The sequence below is a fragment of the Lactuca saligna genome, chromosome 5 (genome assembly GCF_052625555.1).
Source record: "Lactuca saligna cultivar CGN05327 chromosome 5, ASM5262555v1, whole genome shotgun sequence".
In the NCBI taxonomy this organism is placed as follows: domain Eukaryota; kingdom Viridiplantae; phylum Streptophyta; class Magnoliopsida; order Asterales; family Asteraceae; genus Lactuca; species Lactuca saligna.
In genome coordinates this window covers 265,147,424-265,168,235 of record NC_136421.1, presented here as the reverse complement: position 1 = coordinate 265,168,235, position 20,812 = coordinate 265,147,424, and the positions used below count along the sequence as shown (strand labels likewise).

General features: G+C 32.9%; 4 protein-coding genes across 5 annotated transcripts; 1 reads left to right on the top strand and 3 right to left on the bottom strand.

The window, feature by feature from the left end:
- Nucleotides 1–1,517: 1,517 nt before the first annotated feature.
- LOC145046626 (uncharacterized) lies at nucleotides 1,518–2,302 on the bottom strand. Its single transcript, XM_078994909.1, has 3 exons — nucleotides 2,186–2,302; nucleotides 2,053–2,140; nucleotides 1,518–1,984 (listed from the first exon to the last, which is right to left on the bottom strand). The coding sequence occupies exons 1-3, from the start codon at nucleotides 2,300–2,302 to the stop codon at nucleotides 1,518–1,520; spliced, it is 672 nt and encodes a 223-aa protein (XP_078851035.1).
- A 77-nt stretch (nucleotides 2,303–2,379) lies between these two features.
- Nucleotides 2,380–4,628, bottom strand: LOC145046625 (L10-interacting MYB domain-containing protein-like). The gene is made up of 3 exons (XM_078994908.1): nucleotides 4,619–4,628; nucleotides 3,647–3,966; nucleotides 2,380–2,472 (listed from the first exon to the last, which is right to left on the bottom strand). Exons 1-3 carry the CDS (start codon nucleotides 4,626–4,628, stop codon nucleotides 2,380–2,382), a joined length of 423 nt encoding a protein of 140 aa, XP_078851034.1.
- Nucleotides 4,629–6,459: 1,831 nt separating this feature from the next.
- Nucleotides 6,460–7,228, top strand: LOC145046624 (uncharacterized). The gene is made up of 4 exons (XM_078994907.1): nucleotides 6,460–6,530; nucleotides 6,630–6,741; nucleotides 6,787–6,874; nucleotides 6,945–7,228. Exons 1-4 carry the CDS (start codon nucleotides 6,460–6,462, stop codon nucleotides 7,226–7,228), a joined length of 555 nt encoding a protein of 184 aa, XP_078851033.1.
- Nucleotides 7,229–10,157: 2,929 nt separating this feature from the next.
- LOC145047686 (Metallopeptidase M24 family protein) lies at nucleotides 10,158–13,579 on the bottom strand. 2 transcript variants are annotated; one of them, XM_078996022.1, is made up of 14 exons: nucleotides 13,293–13,577; nucleotides 12,821–12,895; nucleotides 12,435–12,698; nucleotides 12,243–12,335; nucleotides 11,957–12,163; nucleotides 11,772–11,875; nucleotides 11,600–11,666; nucleotides 11,397–11,504; nucleotides 11,217–11,309; nucleotides 11,042–11,132; nucleotides 10,890–10,960; nucleotides 10,709–10,764; nucleotides 10,541–10,601; nucleotides 10,158–10,443 (listed from the first exon to the last, which is right to left on the bottom strand). In XM_078996022.1, the coding sequence occupies exons 1-14, from the start codon at nucleotides 13,350–13,352 to the stop codon at nucleotides 10,342–10,344; spliced, it is 1,452 nt and encodes a 483-aa protein (XP_078852148.1). In that variant the 5' UTR covers nucleotides 13,353–13,577; the 3' UTR covers nucleotides 10,158–10,341. The 2 variants fall into 2 exon arrangements, 1 of the variants encoding a protein (XP_078852148.1); XR_013682332.1 differs by having other exon boundaries at nucleotides 10,366–10,443; nucleotides 10,895–10,960; nucleotides 13,293–13,579.
- Nucleotides 13,580–20,812: the final 7,233 nt, after the last annotated feature.

The following is a 20,812-nucleotide window of genomic DNA, read 5'->3' as shown; positions in this document are numbered from 1 at the left end:
TATATTGAAATGAATAACAAGATTGGAATTACATGGTACAATACAAAGGGTTATTAGCCCATAAACAAGAATCTACTAATTTCTGTATGGCTTGGAAAGCATGACAAAATCTCCTAATCGTTAGCTTTATAAATTTATTGATCTCTTTTAAAATCGAGACTTTTTTATTCCTTTAGATAGGTTAACCCTATATTGTTTCCTTATTTATAGTTGCCTCTTCCCTTCGTTGTAATATATTTTTTCTCAATAATGAAACCCTAGCAATAGTTTCCTTTACCATTTTATTAGTTCACAACTCAACATGGTATTCGCTCTATTCAATCTTTCTATTAGAATTTTTTAGCACTTTTTGGTATGATTTTTTTTTATCTCCTTAGTTTGTTGATTTGAGCTGTATGTATCGTTCTTTTGTTTGTTGATGAATTTTTTTTCTTTGTATATTTTGTTAGTATTGGGTTGTTTATTTGGCTGTTATTGGCAATATGCATGCAGGAGATGTTTCCCTTAGTCCATTAGTACTCACTCGATGTCAAAAATTTTGTTTATTAGAGTTATGTGATGAAGAATTTTTTGCATGAAAAAAATGTATATGATATTTTTATTTATTATGTGAAACGCAAACCAACTGATGAAAAGGTTGAGAAATATTCAACTTTATAGGATTTATGGGCAACTGTTAATTCTAAGATTATCAATAAGATAAACAATTATGTTATTAAATAAAATGAGACTTAATTGGAGTATGAAACAACAAAAGAAGTTTAGGATCATTTGGATAGATTGTACAATCAAACTCATTTTGCAAAACATGATCAGCTGGAACTGACATTCAATCTTTTCAAATGGGTGAGTTTCAAAATAGCATCTTAATTTAATTAAAGCACAGAAGAGAGATACGATTAGCTTTTCAAGATGTGAGTACCTGGTCTCAAAATCTCAGAAACTTTTACTTACATAGTACATTGGATGTTGAACGCCATCTTGTTCTTTTACCAAGACTACACTTGCTGCATTCTTAGACATTGCCAGGTATAAGAACAATGGTTCTCCCTCATATTAGCATGATGAAATTTTACCACTCTACAAAATATAAAACGAATCTTAAGAAAATCTTAGGGCCTGTTTGATTTCAACTTACCGGGTCCAGTCAGTGTTGACTGCTGACCCGGTCAGGAGTCAGATGTTTGATAATATCATATATTAGCTGATTCGGTCAGCCCATTCCAATCAATTCTACTTAGAGGTCGTTTGATAGTTGCTGACTGGGTTAGAAATGCTGATTGAATCCATATCTAACTGATTTTATGTTGTTTGATTATTTATCTGAATGGTTGTGCTGAATGAAAAATGACCATATTACCCTTGTGTTGTCTCTTGTGCTGAATAAAAAAAATTATAAAAACACAAATTATCATATAAAATCCAAATTATACATACATCAATTAAAATCCAAATACAAAATGTAATACAAAATCCAAATACAATTTGTCACACATAATAAAAAAAAAGTACACAATTTAACGTGAGCCATTTGAAAGTATCTGATTAACAATCTGGTCACGCAAAATAGTCATATAGTTAACGGCTTCTGAACCCCATTCTATGTCTTCTATGTTTTGACCCTCATTTCCTCCACCACCCACATTAGGAGTAACCATAGTGTTTTGTTCAAAGTTCGTAAATAATTCATCTTTAATATCGTATTTCCTTATAAAATTATGGACTGCAACACAAGCAATGACTATGTCTCTTTGCACTGGAAAAGGATAAGGATCCATTTGTTTTAAAATTGGAAATCTCGCCTTCAATACACCATAAGCACGTTCAATGTAATTTTTAAGTTGTGCATGAACATGATTGAACCTTTCTTCCTTAGTTAAAGCTCTATTTCTTCGAAAATCGGCTAACCAATACCTAGTATTGCGGTAGGAAGCCATAAATCCACGGGTGTTGGTGTATACGACATCACAAAGGTAATAGTTATCTGTAGATGTATGACAAATTTATCATATAAATAAAAAAAGATAAAAAACGTATAGTAAAGTTACAAACCTGGTGGAGGGAATGGAAATCCGGAAGTCAGGTTAAATGCAACTTCTTTCAAAACTTTAGAATCATGTGCTATGCCCTCCCATCCAGCCTATACAAAGGTGAATATCATATCAAAATTACAAATTCCAATTACATTTTGATAACATTCACCTTTTCCTCTTCCCCTATAACGAGTTTGTTGATCAAGAGGCACAACTGCATGTACAAGTGTTCCATCGAGTGCACCTATTGCTCCGGGAAATATCTGCATTAGCCGTCTATGTCGTTCTGATGTATTTCTTGTTGCATTAGACGAGGTTGGTACTATAATTTCTCGTGCAAAACACATCATTGCATGTAAAACCTCATGAAAACATTGATGAATTGTTTATGTGGAGTGATGAAATCTTTCTTTAACAGCTCGAAAACGTTCATTATGTCCTATAACATGTAAAAACATAGCCATATTCTCTTCAACGCTTATCTTCCTACTAGATTGCAACCAATTTCTCTCTGTAAAGTGATTGCATAATAGCAAAAATGCATCTTGTGAAAGACGTATCATATCGAAACATTGTATAATACATTCGTGTATCAAATCCTGCGTATACACATACCCTTTTGCTACCTGTTCACTAGCTCTTATTCTTTTAATTATTCTTTGCCTTTGCCGGACCAACATCAACCAATACCACGAGAATATAAGAAAATATAAAAAGTCACCTTCTTTATCCATGTGTCCCGTTAGATGTCAAATACAAATTACATTTTAATCAATAACATAGCAAACCGTAACATGTAAATACTAAAAGCATAACATTCCATAACAAACAAATTCATATAACATAATTGCATCTAAGAAAACAATCCATAACATAAGTAAACTATAACATACTAAAGTCAAACAACAAACCATAACATACTAATGTCAAACAATGAACCAGAACATACTAAAGTCAAACAATAAACCATGACATACTAAAGTCAACCAACTAATCCAAACTTTCTTCCCGCATTTGTTACCCACGACTCATAAGTTGACAAGTTAAGGTTCAACCAAATTTTCCTATTGCAAACACTTTCAGCAAATAACATAAGAGCAGTGGTGTATTTCGGATCATATTCTCCCCACTCCGAGCTTGTCAACCTTGCCATACAAGCATCCATCTCCTTGTCAAGATTATTTGCTTCCGTGAATGCTTGTGCAGCCTTGATAATTTATTTCCCAACTTCTTTCAACTCATCATCAAGTGTGGTTTCTTTAGGACCATTTCGCTTGCCCCCCTTGTTTTTTGTCCGCCCAGATGATTCCTCATTAGTAGGTTGAGGTACGGTTGAGCTTGTGGTATCTGATGAGGTGCTGGCTCTTCCATCTCTATATCCTCAAAATCATGTGTACTGAAGGTTTCATTGGGATGAGGTAGTGTCGAAGATGACCCCCAACTGTGAACATCGGTCGAGGTCGCCCCATCAAATAGTTGGGTACAAAGATTAGGGCAAGGGAGGGTGCATTTCTCAACTTATCTACATACTTGTTCAGTTGTTTGAAAATTTAATAAATATTGTTAAAGTACTAAAAAAAATAATCTAATTTAAAAAATATGTATATATATACCTTTGCTTCCGCTTCCCATTTTTCATTAGTCATGTTAAAAGAATTTGTTACGGGATTGTAAATATTTCCTGTTTTGTTTTTAAGTTTTAACCACATTTCATACTTTGCTTTTAAATAGTCGTATCGGTTTTTCATTTGTTTTTTGTCGACAACAAAATTATGATCTGTTTTCAATTTCTCCGCGACCAGAGCCCATGAGCTTGCTTTTAGGACACGACCCTCCCGGCCATTACTTGTTAATTCTTGTATACACGCTTCCAAAAAAGTTTTGTCCACCAATTCCGACTTCCAACTAACCCTAGTTCTTTTATCTGTCATGTCTATTGTAAAAAAGAAAAAAAAAAAGTAACTAAAAATCATTCACATAACACACATTCACAAATAAATCATCCACATAACACATGTTTACAAATAAATCAAGCAAAATTGTGATTTCATCATATTTTCAACAACATAAAACAATCTTTTATAAACAAAAAAAACATAAATGTGATTTCCTCATACAAAATAAATTTTGTTCTCATAAGCATATAACAATCTTTTATAAACAAAAACACATTATGAATTGATTTTATAAGCATACAACAATCTTTAACAATCTTTTATAAACAAAAACACATAAATGTGATTTCATCATATTTTCAACAACATAAAACACTCTTTTATAAACAAGAACACATAAATGTGATTTCATCGTACAAAATAAATTTTGATCTCATAAGTATATAACAAGCTTTAATTTATGATTTCACACAAGAATGTACAAGCATATTCAAACATTAGTTCATCTCATGAGTTCATGTCAATTTATTTTATGATAATCCTTCAATCTAACTGAATCCAAGAATAATGAAATAAGTAATTTCAAACTTTGATTTCAGAATGTAATCAGTAATTTGACAACAAACATCAAAGGATTTTTGATTTCAAGAACCAAAAGCCAAAACAGGAAAAAAAAACGCAGAAACTTACCTGTCCTCATTGGCGCTGTGTGCTTGTCGTCGGTGTTGTGTGGTCTTTGCCGGAGAAGGTGGCGCCAAAGGGTTGTAGTCGACGTACGATGGAAGGCGAAGATTTGTTGGGTATCGATTTTTGTCTTCAATTTTGGCGAGAGAAGGGTGAGGCGAGAAAGGGCACAAATCGATGGAAGCGATGATCTAGTCAGGAGGGTATTTTGGATGGACCGAATAAGTAGAATGGAATGGAATGGGTTGACCGAATCAGCTAATATATGATATTATCAAAGATCTGACTGCTGACCGGGTCAGCAGTCAGCAGTCAGTAGGGTATTTAGTTACTTTTTTTGTTCTTTTTTACAATAGACATGATGGATAAAAGAACTAGGGTTAGTTGGAAGTCGGAATTGGTGGACAAAACTTTTTTGGTAGCGTGTATACAAGAATTAACAACTAATGGTCGGGAGGGTAGTGGCCTAAAAGCAAGCTCATGGGCTGTGGTCGCGGAGAAATTGAAAACAGATCATAATTTTGTCGTCGACAAAAAACAAATGAAAAACCGATATGACTATTTAAAACCAAAGTATGCAGTGTGGTTAAAACTTAAAAACAAAACAGGAAATATTTACAATCCCGTAACAAATTCTTTTAACATGACTAATGAAGAATGGGAAGCGAAAGCGAAGGTATATATATACATATTTTTTAAATTAGATTATTTTTTTTACTACTTTAACAATATTTATTAAATTTTCAAACAGCTGAACAAGTATGTAGATATGTTGAGAAATGCACCCCTCCCTTGCCCTAATCTTTGTACCCAACTATTTGATGGGGCGACCTCGACCGATGTTCACAGTTGGGGGTCATCTTCGACACTACCTCATCCCAATGAAACCTTCAGTACACATGATTTTGAGGATACAGAGATGGAAGAGCCAGCACCTCATCCAGATACCACAAGCTCAACCGTACCTCAACCTACTAATGAGGAATCATCTGGGCGGACAAAAAACAAGGGGGGCAAGCGAAATGGTCCTAAAGAAACCACACTTGATGATGAGTTGAAAGAAGTTGGGAAATAAATTATCAAGGTTGCACAAGCATTCACGGAAGCAAATAATCTTGACAAGGAGATGGATACTTGTATGGCAAGGTTGACAAGCTCGGAGTGGGGATAATATGATCCGAAATACACCACTGCTCTTATGTTATTTGCTGAAAGTGCTGGCAATAGGAAAATTTAGTTGCGCCTTAACTTGTCAACTTGTGAGTCGTGGGTAACAAATGCGGGAAGAAAGTTTGGATTAGTTGGTTGACTTTAGTATGTCATGGTTTATTGTTTGACTTTAGTATGTTCTGGTTCATTGTTTGACATTAGTATGTTATGGTTTGTTGTTTGACTTTAGTATGTTACAGTTTAGTTATGTTATGGATTGTTTTCTTAAATGCAATTATGTTATATGAATTTATATGTTATGGAGTGTTATGCTTTTAGTATTTACATGTTACGGTTTGTTATGTTATTGATTAAAATGTAATTTCTATTTGACATCGAACAGGACACATGGATAAAGAAGGTGACTTTTATATTTTCTTATATTCTCGTGGTATTGGTTGATGTTGGTCCGACAAAGGCAAAGAATAATTTGGATTAGTTGGTTGACTTTAGTATGTCGTGGTATACGCAAGATTTGATACATGGATGTCCTATACAATGTTTCGATATGATACGTCTTTCACAAGATGCATTTGTACTATTATGCAATCATTTTACAGAGAGAAATTGGTTGCAATCTAGTAGGAAGATAAGCGTTAAAGAGAATATGGCTATGTTTTTACATGTTATAGGACATAATGAACGTTTTCGAGTCGTTAAAGAAAGATTTCATCACTCCACACAAACAATTCATCAATGTTTTCATGAGGTATTACATGAAATGATGTGTTTTGCACGAGAAATTATCGTACCAACCTCGTCTAATGCAACAAGAAATGCATCAGAACGACATAGACGGCTAATGCAGATATTTCCCCGGAGCAATAGGTGCACTAGATGGAACACTTGTACATGCAGTTGTGCCTCTTGATCAACAAACTCGTTATAGGGGAAGAGGAAAAGGTGAATGTTATCAAAATGTAATTGGAATTTGTAATTTTGATATGATATTCTCCTTTGTATAGGTTGGATGGGAGGGCATAGCACATGATTCTAAAGTTTTGAAAGAAGTTGCATTTAACCTGACTTCCGAATTTCCATTCCCTCCACCAGGTTTGTAACTTTACTATACGTTTTTTTTATCTTTTTTTATTTATATGATAAATTTGTCATACATCTATAGATAAATATTACCTTTGTGATGCCGCATACACCAACACCCGTGGATTTATGGCTCCCTACCGCAATACTAGGTATTGGTTAGCCGATTTTCGAAGAAACAGAGTTTTAACTAAGGAAGAAAGGTTCAATCATGCTCATGCACAACTTAGAAATTACATTGAACGTGCTTATGGTGTATTGAATGCGAGATTTCCAATTTTAAAACAAATGGCTCCTTATCCTTTTCCAGTGCAAAGAGACATAGTCATTGCTTGTGTTGCAGTCCATGATTTTATAAGGAAATGATATTGAAGATGAATTATTTACGAACTTTGAACAAAACACTATGGTTACTCCTAATGTGGGTGGTGGAGGAAATGAAGGTCAAAACATAGAAGGCATAGAATGGAGTTCAGAAGCCGTTGACTATATGACTACTTTGCGTGACTAGATTGCTAATCAGTTATTTTCAAATGGTTCACGTTAAATTGTGTACTTTTTTTTATTATGTATGACAATTTGTATTTGGATTTTGTATTACATTTTGTATTTGGATTTTAATTGATGTATGTTTAATTTGGATTTTATATGATAATTTGTGTTTTTATAATTTTTTTATCCAGCACAAGAGACAACACAAGGGTAATATGGTCATTTTTCATTCAGCACAACCATTCAAATAATTAATCAAACAACATAAACTCAGTCAGATATGGACTCAATCAACATTTCTAACCCAGTAAGCTTCTAACCCAGTCAGCTTTAAGTCAGCTAGCAACTATCAAACGACCCCTAACATAACCGAAATATATCCAAAAAAACATAACCCAACTACATATATAGCGTGTATATAGAGATGCCCAAAATAACATAATAAATACATAGTATTCATAATAAAATAAGCACATTAATAAATATATTATATTATTAATTGTGAGACCCGTATATTATACGAGTTGATTAAAACAAAAATGATATATATAAAGGTCTAAACATGGTTTATGATTTAGTATTACAACTTAACGTTGTAATTGTTTATTTACAAATTGCTTATCTATTGATTTTTATAAAAAAAATTATTATGATGGTTAATTGATATATAAATCATTGTTTATATGTTAATGCAATGTAATTTTTCCTATTAATTAATGAAAAAAAAAAAAAAGACAAAACTTCAAAAATGGTCCCTGTGGTTTTCAAGAATATCAAGTTTAGTCCCTAAGTTCATAAAACCTCACAGATGGTCCCTGTGGTTTCAAAACTTTTAAAAAATGGTCATTTTCGCTAACTCCATTAACTTTTGACCGTTAAGTGAAGGGTATTTCAGTCATTTCACAACCACATGACCATTTATGAAGTTTTACCTTAATTTTTAAAAAAAAAAAGAAAAATAAATATAATTATTTAATATTAAAGGTCCTCTCTCTTCCATTTTCTTCTTCAATTGACTGCAACACACTCGTGTTTGAGAAGCTCCATCCGAACGCCCCTGTTGCTACTACTTTTCTGTTGAGAATTATTGTCGGAGACGAGACAAAAGGATCGAGGAAGGCTCACTGGAAAAAGAATTCATCCCCACCACTTTACCTCCTTAGCTTCGTTGGAGCTCAACCCCAAACACCCCACCTCAATCGTTGTTGCTGCAGCTGCTCCGATTCCCTTCCGAATCATTGCTATCGGTGACAAAGAAGAAACCACAATGAGGCTCGTCGGGGAGTAGCCTCGCCACCTCCTCCGATCGTTCATCGCATCTCCCCCCCCCCCCCCCCCCCCCCCTTCTCATCTTTCCTCACCGGAGTTGCAGGCGCGGCTTACCCGTTTCCTTCCTTCCTTCTCCTTCGCAGGTCAATGCTTAAGCAACCCTTGCTGCTTCGCATCTTATTCCTCCTTCATCAGTCCGATTGAGCACCTGTGACACTCCCTTTGATTGGTGATTGCAACTGCCTCCCTCCCATGTGTGTTTTGATGTCGGATCGAGAAAAGTAACAGTGAAAGAGGGCTCGTCGGAGATCGACGCCACCGCTCCTCACGATTATCAGCCAGTGTCGGAGACTCCAATTGTCCGCCTCACTCGTTTCTTTCCTTCCTGATCACATGAAGGAGAAGACTAAGAATCAAAGATCCTTTTTCCCCCATTTATAGTTATTGATAATCAGCCTCTTGTTTTGCTCTTTGTGATCTATTACCACCACCGAACCACCAATTCCCTGCCATCGAACTATCGTCCGTTCTCTTACCTATCTGATGAAGAAGACGACCCTTGTTTCACTTATCAGAATTGTCAAAATGGTCCTTGTGGTTGTGAAATGATTGAAATACCCTTCACTTAACGGTCAAAAGTTAACGAAGTTAGCGAAAAGGACCATTTCTTAAAAGTTTTGAAACCACAGGGACCATCTGTAAGGTTTTTTGAACTTAGGGACTAAACTTGATATTTTTGAAAACCACAGGGATCATTTTTGAAGTTTTATCGAAAAAAAATTATAATAAAATCAATTTTTTGATATTTTTTATTTAAATTGACTTGTCATTCTATATTTATAAAATTTTAATATTTTTAACTATTTTAAAAAATAGCATTTGAATATATTTTTTATAAGTTAATTTAATAATGTGATTTATGTTTTGAATTTAAAATAACAAATAAGTGTATTATAATAAATATTTTAAAAATCTATCAATATTAAGATAATGTTTTTCATTAATAATATATTTTAAATTAATAGATTAATTATATTAAGATGTAAATTTAATATGAAAATTTTTGAATTTTGAATAAAATAAGTCAATTGTTGTATTCCTAAAATTGAAATCAATGTATAAGATCAAGAAAGGAAAGTTTATTTGACCTATAAATAGTATGTAAAATTACTAAAATAGAAAAAACCAAAAAATTATCAGGTGGAATAAAATTAATTGAATATAATCACAATAGGATATGTGATTAAAATCAATAATAAGAACGTGACATGTTGTAAAAAAAAACTATTTATCAGAATAAATTTAATAAATAAAAAAATATTGCTTATGGTAGTAATGATTAAAGAAAAGAGAAAAAATGATTAAATGAGAAATGACGATGATAGAAAATAGCAAGGGGTTATATTCATTAAACAACATTTTCTGTTTCTCTTAATTTATACAGCAAAACTATATTCCAAATGAAATACTCAACCAAGTTTCAATTTCAGCTTCACATGTTTAAAAACTATTTGCACAATACAATTTATATCAGTTGCATAAATTAATAAATAAATTCAAATGAAGCCCACAAAACAATAAATATAGTATTTATACCTAATTTACTAAACCAGTTGTTCGTGGACTATCCTATTTAATTGAACATTACAATAAAAAAATGTCTTCTCATTCAACTTGTAATTGCTAGACACAAAATGCAAAAATTGACTTGTTTGAAGTCAAAAGCCGAAAGCAGAAATATCACGACTCTCTCCATAGCTGTGGTTATTCAACAAGGTTTCAATGTGATTTATTTCTTTTGGTAATGATCCTGTAAGAACCTGTTTAACAAAAACAATCAGTTGACTAAAAAAACTTGGCTAAATTTTTATATATATATATACATATATTATATATATATACTTATATAATATATACCTCATAACCTGATTCGGTAATTAGCACTTCATCCTCGATCCTGATCCCAATGCCTTGGTATCTGAGTATTGGTAACCGATTGACTAAGTCAGTTGTGCTGACGTGGCAATGACACATCATTATTTTTCTTTTTATGCCACGTGGATTTAAGATTAGTAGTTTAGTTACCTTTGTGCACAGTCGAAGTTTGATGGGATGTATACTCCAGGTTCAATTGTTATCACCTAAAAGAAAAGGAATTATGCAAAGTGGCTAAAACAATTTCGATTAAAAATAAAAATAAAAATAATAACAATATTTTTAGCATTTGAAGATCTAAAAAGATAATGAGATTAGGAAAAGAACTTACAACACCTGGCTTTAATGTACGTTCATACCCGATTTTAGAACAATCATGCACATCCATTCCCAGATAATGACCTGTATTATTTATAAAAAATTTAAGGTTTCTTTTTGAAGTAATAAAAAAAAAAAAAAAAAAAATGACATATCACATATCACCTATACTAGTTGGATTCACTTGGTGATAGCTTTGAAGCCTATCATTTTTCAAAATTCCCATTGCCTTTAATCCTCTACAAAGCTTCTCAACCTACACAACATCAAGTAATTATAAATAAAAAAAACTCAACATATTATAATCATATATATATATTATATTATAATTTAAATATACCGAGTAGTTGTGTATACGCTGGATGCTCATACCAGGTTTGCAAAGTTGAATACATTCTTTATTGGTCTCTACAACCAGATCATACAATTCTCTCTGAAATCATAAGACTTCATGAAATTAATTCCAAAAAATTATATAAATAATAGGATACATGAAATATATAAAATAACTAGAACATACATGAACATCTGAAAATGTGCCACATGGAGGCCAAGTACGTGTGAGGTCACTAACATACCCATGCAACTCACATCCAATATCCATCAAAACAAGCTCCCCATCTTTCACCTAACAATCAATAATATCAATTTTTTAAATAATGTTTTAAACATTAAATAACTCAGCTAAAAAAAGAAGAAGAAGAAGAAGAAGAAGAAGTTCACATTCTGGTCATTTCGTGAATAATGAATAACACTACCATTGGGCCCACCACCAACCACAGGGTTAAACCTGGGAAAACAGTAATTACTATTTGTTAGACAAAAACAATATTACATGTAAAAAAAATGTGTATATGAATAAAAATAAGTTTATATAAAAAAAAATAAAACATACGCCATTCTCTGGGCACCTCTGATTCTACACTCGTATTCAACTTTGGCTGATAAGATATTCTCATAAGGAGATACCTTGGATTGCAGCATAGTTTGTAAAAGAGCCTATTTGAATTTTAAAAGGGGATGAATAAGTTTAGTGGTGAATAAAAAAATAAATAATAATTGTGGGAGTTTTTGAGATACCTGGCAACCTATAGAAGCAGATTGTCTCATGAGATTAAGCTCAGCTGATGATTTGATCCATCTTGCTTCATGGGTGTAAATGGAGAGATCATGGAGTCCACCATTATAAGCAGCTTTCTTGAATGCCTCTAACTCTGTATAAGTTGAGACAGCTGTCTTCACATTATGATATAACTTTGAGCAGTTTTTTATCATGTTTGGAAGGACCTTCAGTGACATAAAACAGAAGTTTATCAATACACAAATCAAATTGTAAAAACTTTGTCAAGTCAACACAATTACTAACCTTATGTAATTTGTTGATAGGATATGATTGATCAGCTTTGAAAAATTCAATAGCAGCATCAACTCCAGCAATCTGTCCTTGCCAAGTAATGTCCTGGAATTCATTGTGGATAAGATTAATCCACTGGAGTTTCATGTTTTTTAATCTTAAATTGTTATTCAGTGTCATATTATCACAAGAATATATGCATACTTGAGGGGTAGGTTCAGGCATAAACATGCACAAACCAAAGTCATGACTCAACACAGCTATTCCACCAGGCTGTTGGCATCCAGTGATGTAAAGATAATCAGAATCTTGGCGAAAAGTGTAAGGTACAACATCTGTCATCATCTTCACAGGAGCAGCTGCAACAACAGCTACACTTTGTTCTGGAAGAAGCTCCAATATTCTCTTCCGCCTTGATATGTATTCATCACAGCTGATTCCTGGTGTAATCTCACCTTCTTTTAGTAGCTATCAGTATCATCATACAGAAATGAAAGTTTTAATATGGAATTAGATGTGAGAGGTAATAAGAAATTAAGAACAACAGATTAGTATAACATTACAGATGATGAAGTATTTAGTCGAGATACCTGAGGATGAGTACTTGGAATTGGTTGCCCAGCATCAAAACACTTGTCTGTAGAGTAAAATTGTCGAAGTAGGATCTACAAGCAAAAGCTATGTATAATATAGAGTTTAAAACCATCGATACAAAAAAGAAGTTATTTAAAACAAGAGGTTTCTGTATATCTATAATAACTCGAATATAATCAGTGTATAGAAATCCTTGAAATGGCGAATATCCTAAAACAGTTCCAACAAGAATTAGAAATTGAATTGAATGCGAAGTGGAAAGCGTTACAGATACTAGAAATTAAGGAAGAGACGTGAATCTCGTTAACAGGTACTGGGGTACAATATCAAAACCCATAAACAGATCATCTATAGATAAAACTAAAAAGCATTAGACAAAAAATCCAAGCAGCAGCAGAGGATGAAATCTATAAACAATCATGAAATACTAGAAGCATTCAAAATTGAGGTTGTTAAACAGTTACGAACCTGATTGACCAATTTGAATGATGGCCTATTACTCGTTAGCTTTCTGTGAAGATGTTGCATTCTGCTACTTACTGGTCTAAACGAATGTAAAAATATAAATAAAGTGTAATAATCCGTAAACAGATGGTCGGCAAATGGAGAAAATAACTCGCCGATCGTCGGCACCTGAGGAATTTTAGATTTCAATTTAGGGTTTTAGGCCATAAACGTGGAAGGGGAAAAACCTCAGTTCATGTTTCATCGGGTAAATTTTACTACAGACCCTCGAAGGTTTCCTTTACTTCAAATATGCCCAAATGATTATTCAAATGGGTTAACGAACTTTAGCTTATTCTTTATATATTATTTTTAAACATATGTGATGACTAATTCTTTTTGTATATTTAGTAATTTATATTTTTTACAGATAACATGTGTACTAAAATCAGTTTAATGGTTATATATATAGAAAAATAAACAAGTTTAATGGTCATGACTAAATATACAAAAAATAATCAACTAAATATATACACATGATAAAGTTTATTACTCTTATAAATCATTAACCTTATTCAAATTGCATATTAGTGATGATATTATATTAAAGCAAAATAAAAAAAATATTACAATTTTAAACTTATTTGGATTACTAATTGAATTTTTTTTTATTAAGCCAATGAGATAATGATTTTTAATATATATATATATATATATATATATATATATATATATATATATATATATATATATATATATAATCATGGGGTATACATGCTGCATTGAATGGTGATGATGTGGCACCGTGGAACCTCAGTAAACAGTAGATGCTTAGCCACGAGGGAGTGGGATGACATTTAGCTCAGCAAGGTGGCATGGCAAAGAAAAAGTAGTCCATATCAAAAGGTTAGAGAGAGAGAGAGAGAAAAAAAAAAAAAAAAAAAAAAAAGTATATGTTTCATAGTGGTGAGCATGAGTCGAGTTGGGTGGGTTTTGGGGTAAAACAGAACCCAACCTGCGTATTTCGATTTTTCGGTTTTAGAACCCAATTGGTTTGGTTTCTGACTGGACTCGGTTTCTCAGTTTCTAAGATCGGTTTTTTTGGTTTATGTGTTCAACCCATGGGTCCACAAGTTTTGAATTTACACCCATTTTTCAGAAAATAGACATAAAGAAAAAAAAATTCAAGTCATTTAAAATAACCAAAAACAACAAACTCAATTATATAGGTCAAAGAAATATTAAGACTACCAGGTTTTTAAGCTCATAACCAAAAAAATTTGATTTTTAAAATTTTAAACCCTAATCTAACGTTTTGGGTTTGATTTTGGTTTTACCGGCTTTTATCAGTTTGGGGTTTCGGTTTCGAATTTGCTCACCCTTAATGTTTCTATTAGTGCTAACCTTATTCAATGTCATTTTTGACCCGATCCTCCATGGTGGCATGTTGAGTTTGTAGTGTGGCAGTTCATGGCTGCTAAAAAGCTAAGGTGACATGGTGGCAAATATGATACCACTCCCTCAAGCATTAGGGTGACCCCGCTGCATGGAGACTCTCCCATGGTGATATCCCCCCCCCCCCCCCCCCCCCGGCGACATGTCCCTTATTTATTTATATTTTCCTCATTTTATATTATTGTTGGCTTTTTTTCAATATATATATATATATATATATATATATATATATATATATATATATATATATATATATATATATATATTACAATTTAACATAATTGAAACAAGATTAACAATACTAAACTAAATTTTTATGAAAAATGAAATAAAGATTTGAAGAGAATTTGATCACTTGTAAAGTGTATTTAAATTGGTGTGTCTCATTCTTTACAATAGATGGGTATTTATAGTGTAAATCTTACTCTTCACATGTCTACGTAACTAGCTATAAGTATTGACTTTTACAAATGCACCAATTATTTGAGTCATTCATCAATGATTTACAACACTCCCCCTCGAATGACACAATTTCAGATTTAGAGTTCCACTTTGAAGTACTGCCTCATTGAAAACCCTGTTAAAGAATACCCAGTGGGAAAAAGCTTTAGCGAAGGGAAAAAAAACTGCAGTGTATAGTTGACTCCCTCTTATTTAGACATCTGTTACATTATATTCTATGCGTATGTCGCATTCCGATGTCATGTACATGTTTCCTGAAGATTACAGTAGGAAGTGCCTTCGTAAAAATGTTTGTTGCATTGTTGCTCGATTGAATATATTTTATTTCAACCTGATGGTTCTTTGTAAGCTCTTGAGTGTACTAAAAAAAAAAACTTGTGAGGTATATGTGTTGTCTTATCGCTCTTGATATAACCTTCTTTCATTTTAGTGAAACATATTGAGTTATTGTAACGCCCGCAGATCCGGGCTAGTCAATTTATAGATAATAGGGATCAAAAACGACTTTTTGACAAAATATTATTTAGAATAAATAATGTTAACCAAGTTGGAGAATATGTCTCAAGGGTTTTGTACATATAACGAAAAGTTATGGCCCGTCGAAGTTTTACGGCAAAACCGGCACGGCACTGGGAGACGTAAATAGTGAATTTTTGATAAAGTACTTTTTAGCCTTAGTGATCTAACCAAAAGTTGTAGTATACGTTAAACCGAGAACATACAAAAAAAAAAAACGCCCAAATCTGACTTCGTATGAGGAAGTTATGAATTTTATAAGATTTGGCATAGCAATGCACAACCCGAAACTCGAATTTCAGTTCGAGCGGTTTTTAGCCTACTTTTAAATTCAAGATCGGTCGAGAATTAGCCGACAGAGCCTAAATGAAAGTTGTAGATCTTGTTTTACCTACGCGTCAATATAAAGAACATTGAAAACGAAGCTCGTATGCGAGAGTTATGATTTTTCTAAGTCGGGAGGGTGATGTGCGAGTTTGGGTGACGTGGCGCGATCACAACCGTTGCTTCCTCCCCAAGACTAGCCACCAGATGGTGACACCTGGCCTGGAACTCGACGAGTTTTGGTGATTTCCAGCCTATAAAAAGGGTGTTGGGACATCCTCATTTCTCACACCTTCCAACTTCACTTTCTCTTTCTACTTTCTCTCTCTAGCCTCCCTTAAGCCCCTTAAAGTCTTGGTAAACCCCCTATCACAAGAAGAAAGCCCCGAGGCTCACGAATCCCCGAGAAAAAAGCCTTTCGGCTCGGGAACGCTGCTCCAGCGAAGCTCGGTTTTCGAGAAAACCCATTGTAAGTGAGCTACGCTAACCTATCTTTAGTATAGCTTATCTTTCAATATGGTAATGTTATTAGGACCTTATAAGGAGTATTTGGGCTATTATTATGGGTTATATAAGTGTTTTTTTTTACGCTTATGTAATAGTAATAATATCTAGACTATTAATTAGTCTCGTCAAACGTTAGACTAAACTCTAGTGGTAATGATACTAGGTTTCATCAATGGATAATTGTTTTAAGAGTAACGAAGTGTTGTCCGAGTGCCGACTCACCACCTTACCAGGTGAGTGCATAGTCCCTTTCATGAACATGATTTTAATACAAATATTGATTGAAGTATTAATTATATGTTTATGTGCGACTTAATTGACGTTGCCTGAAATACGTGTTAAAGAACATACCTGATTATATATGATGATTTAGGATAAAGAGTAAACCTAAATTAATTATGAGGAATGTTGGGTAGTATTTTCTTACGAGTACAAGTGAGTTATACTCATAGAATATAACTTTAGTATATGTTATTGATCCGGGAGTATGGATTAAGACATAGTCAGTTGTCCTTAGTCCAGGAGTATGGATTAAGACATAGTCAGTCGTCCTCAGTCCGGGAGTATGGATAGGACATAGTTATTCGTCGTTAATCCAGGAGTATGGATTTACACATAGACACTTGTCCCTAATCCGAGAGTATGGAATGGGCACAATTATTAATCTGAGAGCATGAATTAGATCCGAGAGTATGGGGTAAAATTTAAGGTATGGGAGTATGAATAGTCTTGTTGTAAGGATTAACGGGGTAGGGTAAGAGTTGCTTATACATATATGGTGAAATTGTATATTTTATGAGTTCTAAATTATATATATGATATAACATTGTGGGATTGAAATCCCTATGTACTCACCAGGTTTTCCAACTTGACCCACTCAGTTTATTTATATCACAGATGTTGATATGAAGTCACATTACACTGAGAGATTAAGGAAATATAGATCGCTAGTGATAATGAATGTAAGTTCTGTTTATGCTTATGTTTCTGTATTGACGATGACATCCCAAATGTTTTAAAATGAATACAAATACTTTTCTTCATAAATGCTTTGATAATGTATATATCATGTTTTACTAGGAACAAATTCCGCAACATTTTTATTAAAAGAGGTACTCTGATTTTTAAAAGCATAAACAAAATCAGTCTTTTCTGACCGTGAAAAATGGAGATGTCACAGTTATCTTCATAGATTATAATTGGACCAATATCCTTTTCAATTCCACATGAAGTTGAAACCAGTTGTGTCATCGATCTTAACCATGTAGATTCTCTACTAGCTTAATTTAATGCAATTATTTCTGCATGATTTGAGGATATGGCAACAAGTGTTTGCTTTTGAGAACGCCAGGAAATTACAATACCTACATCTGCATAACCAATCAAGCCTTGTTTTGAATTGGTAGGATAAAATAACCCTAGTACCTAAATCCCTAGTTCCTCGAAGGTATCGAAAAATATGCTTAATCCCATTCCAATGTCTTTTTGTTGGGGATGAACTGAACCTTGCTAGCAAGTTTACAGTGAAAGAAATGTCAAGTCTAGTACAACTGGTAAGATACATAAGACCTCCAATTGCATTAAGATATGGTACTTCTGGACCAACAACTTCCTCATTTTCTTCGCATTGACTAAATGAATCATTATTAATATTTAATGCTCTAACATCCATTGGAGTGCTTGAAGGGTTGGCATTTTCCATATTGAAATGTCTCAAGTCACTTTTTGTGTAATTTGATTGATGAACAAGTATTCCGTTAGGCATATGCTTAATTTGTAAACGAAGACAATATTTGGTTTTTCCAAGGTCTTTTATTTCAAATTCTTTCTTCAAAAGTTCAATCACTTCAAGGATTTCTTTATTTGTTCCAATAATGTTTAGATCATCAACATAGACAACCATGATCACATATCCAGATGTTGTTTTCTTAATAAATATGCATGGACAAATAGCGTTATTTTTATAACCTTTACTTGTCAAATAATCGCCTAAATGATTGTATCACATGCACATGTATTGCTTTAACTCATACAAAGATCTTTTTAGTTTTATAGAATACATTTCTTTGGGTGTTGCACTTAATGCTTCAGACATTTTAAATCCTTCAGGGATTTTCATATAGATATCACTATCAAGTGATCCATACAAGTAAGTTGTAACAACATCCATAAGACACATCTCTAAAATTTAGAGATTGTCAAGCTTATTAAATATCTAAAAGTGGTTGCATCCATTACCGGTGAATAAGACTCATCGTAATCAACAAACATGGCCTTGTATCTTACAATTTCATCTTTCTTATTTCTCTTTCATACAAATATCCATCTATACCATAATGGTTTCACAATTCCACGTGTGAGGATAATGGTCCCAAAGACCTTTCTCTTGTTAAGAGAATTTAACTCAAATTGCGTAGTCTCCTTCCATTTCATCCAATCGTTTCTTCTTTGACATTTAATGACAGATTGTGGTTCGGGATCATCATTCATAATATCACATGCAACTGAATAAGAAAATATTGCACTTATATTGTCAGTTTCATTTTAGTCGCATATTCTATTCGTTTGACCATAATTTAGTGCATCATCCTCCTTTCCTGGGGGAATTTTGATAATTTGTGTTTCTCTAGTAAATGCATTAGGTAATTGATTTGCCATTTCTTGGATATGCATTGTCTTTTGAACTTCCATTTTACATTGCTATGTGCGAGGGTCAAGATATGATAAAGAAGATTCATGTCATCAAACATCCTTTTCTTTAATCTTCTTTTCTCCCCTAATGATGAGAAATTTGCCTCATCAAATTGGCAATCAGCTAAACGTGCTGTAAAAACATCACGTGTTAATGGTTAAAGATATCTTATAATAGAGACTGACTCATAATCAACATATATTCCCAACCTTCTTTGAGGACTCATTCTTTTCCGTTGTGGTGGTGCAATGGGGACATATACTGCACACCCGAAAATTCTCAAATGGTATATATTTGGCTCTTAACCAAAGCAAGTTTTTTAAGGGAGAATATACATGATATGAACATGGTCTCATGCGTATCAATGATCCAGTATGTAAGATTGCATGGCCCCAAATAGCAACATGAAGTTTGGTCCTCGTTATCAATGATCTAGTTATTAGCTGGAGACGTTTAATCAATGATTCAATTAAACCATTTTGTGTGTGTATATGAGCAAATGGATGCTCAACAATAATTCCTACAGACATAGAATAATCATTAAATGCTTGTGAAGTAAAATCACCAGCATTATCAAGTCTCACTCTTTTGATAGTATGATCATGGAAATGTGTCCTAAATTTAATAATTTGAGCAAAAACATTGCAAATTCCATATTATGAGTTGATAATAGGCAAACATGAGACCATTTGTTGGATGCATCTATTAATACCATAAAGTATCTAAATGGTCTAGATGGTGGATGAACCAGTCCACATATATCACTTTAGGTGACTCTCTTTAAACTTTCATTGGAAAATGTTTTATAATTAACTTTCCAAGGGAACAAGATGTACATTTATAGTGCAGACCAAAATTAAGTGCTGGTAGTTTTTCAAGCACATGGTTTTTGTCTAAAATATACATATATTTCTTATTTTCAATGGTCACAGTTTTTGTGTCATATTCTTTGAAATATATGTCACTGAAACTTAGTAATTTTCTATTAGACTTTGGAGAAAATAAGACATTTTCTATACAAAATCTTGTGCTATTTGGTAATATAAAATGAGCTTTTCCAGTTCCCTCTATCAAGCCTGCAAGACCTGATATTGTATGTATGATTGGTTTTGTTGGTACTAATTTTGAAAAATATTTCTTTGGGTCCAAAAATAGTATGCATACTACAACTATCTACTATGCAAATATCTCTAACCTTTTATTGGTATTGTGCTCCATTTGGACTCATATTAAACATGATTAAGATAGATGTAATGTCCACTTGTTTAATAACCTGGATTAAGTTTTTCATGCTAATAACGTGTTATAAATTTAATGTAATTGAAACAAGATTAACAATACTAAACAAAACTTTAAGAAAGAAGAAAGAAAGATTTGGAGAGAATTTGATCACTTGTAAAGTGTTTTCAAATAGTGTGTCACATTCTTTACAATAGAATGATATTTATAGTGCAAATCTTAATTTTCATATCTCTATGTAACTAGTTATAGGTATTCACTTTTACAAATGAACAAATTATTTGTGTCATTCATTCATATATATATATATATATATATATATATATATATATATATATATATATATATA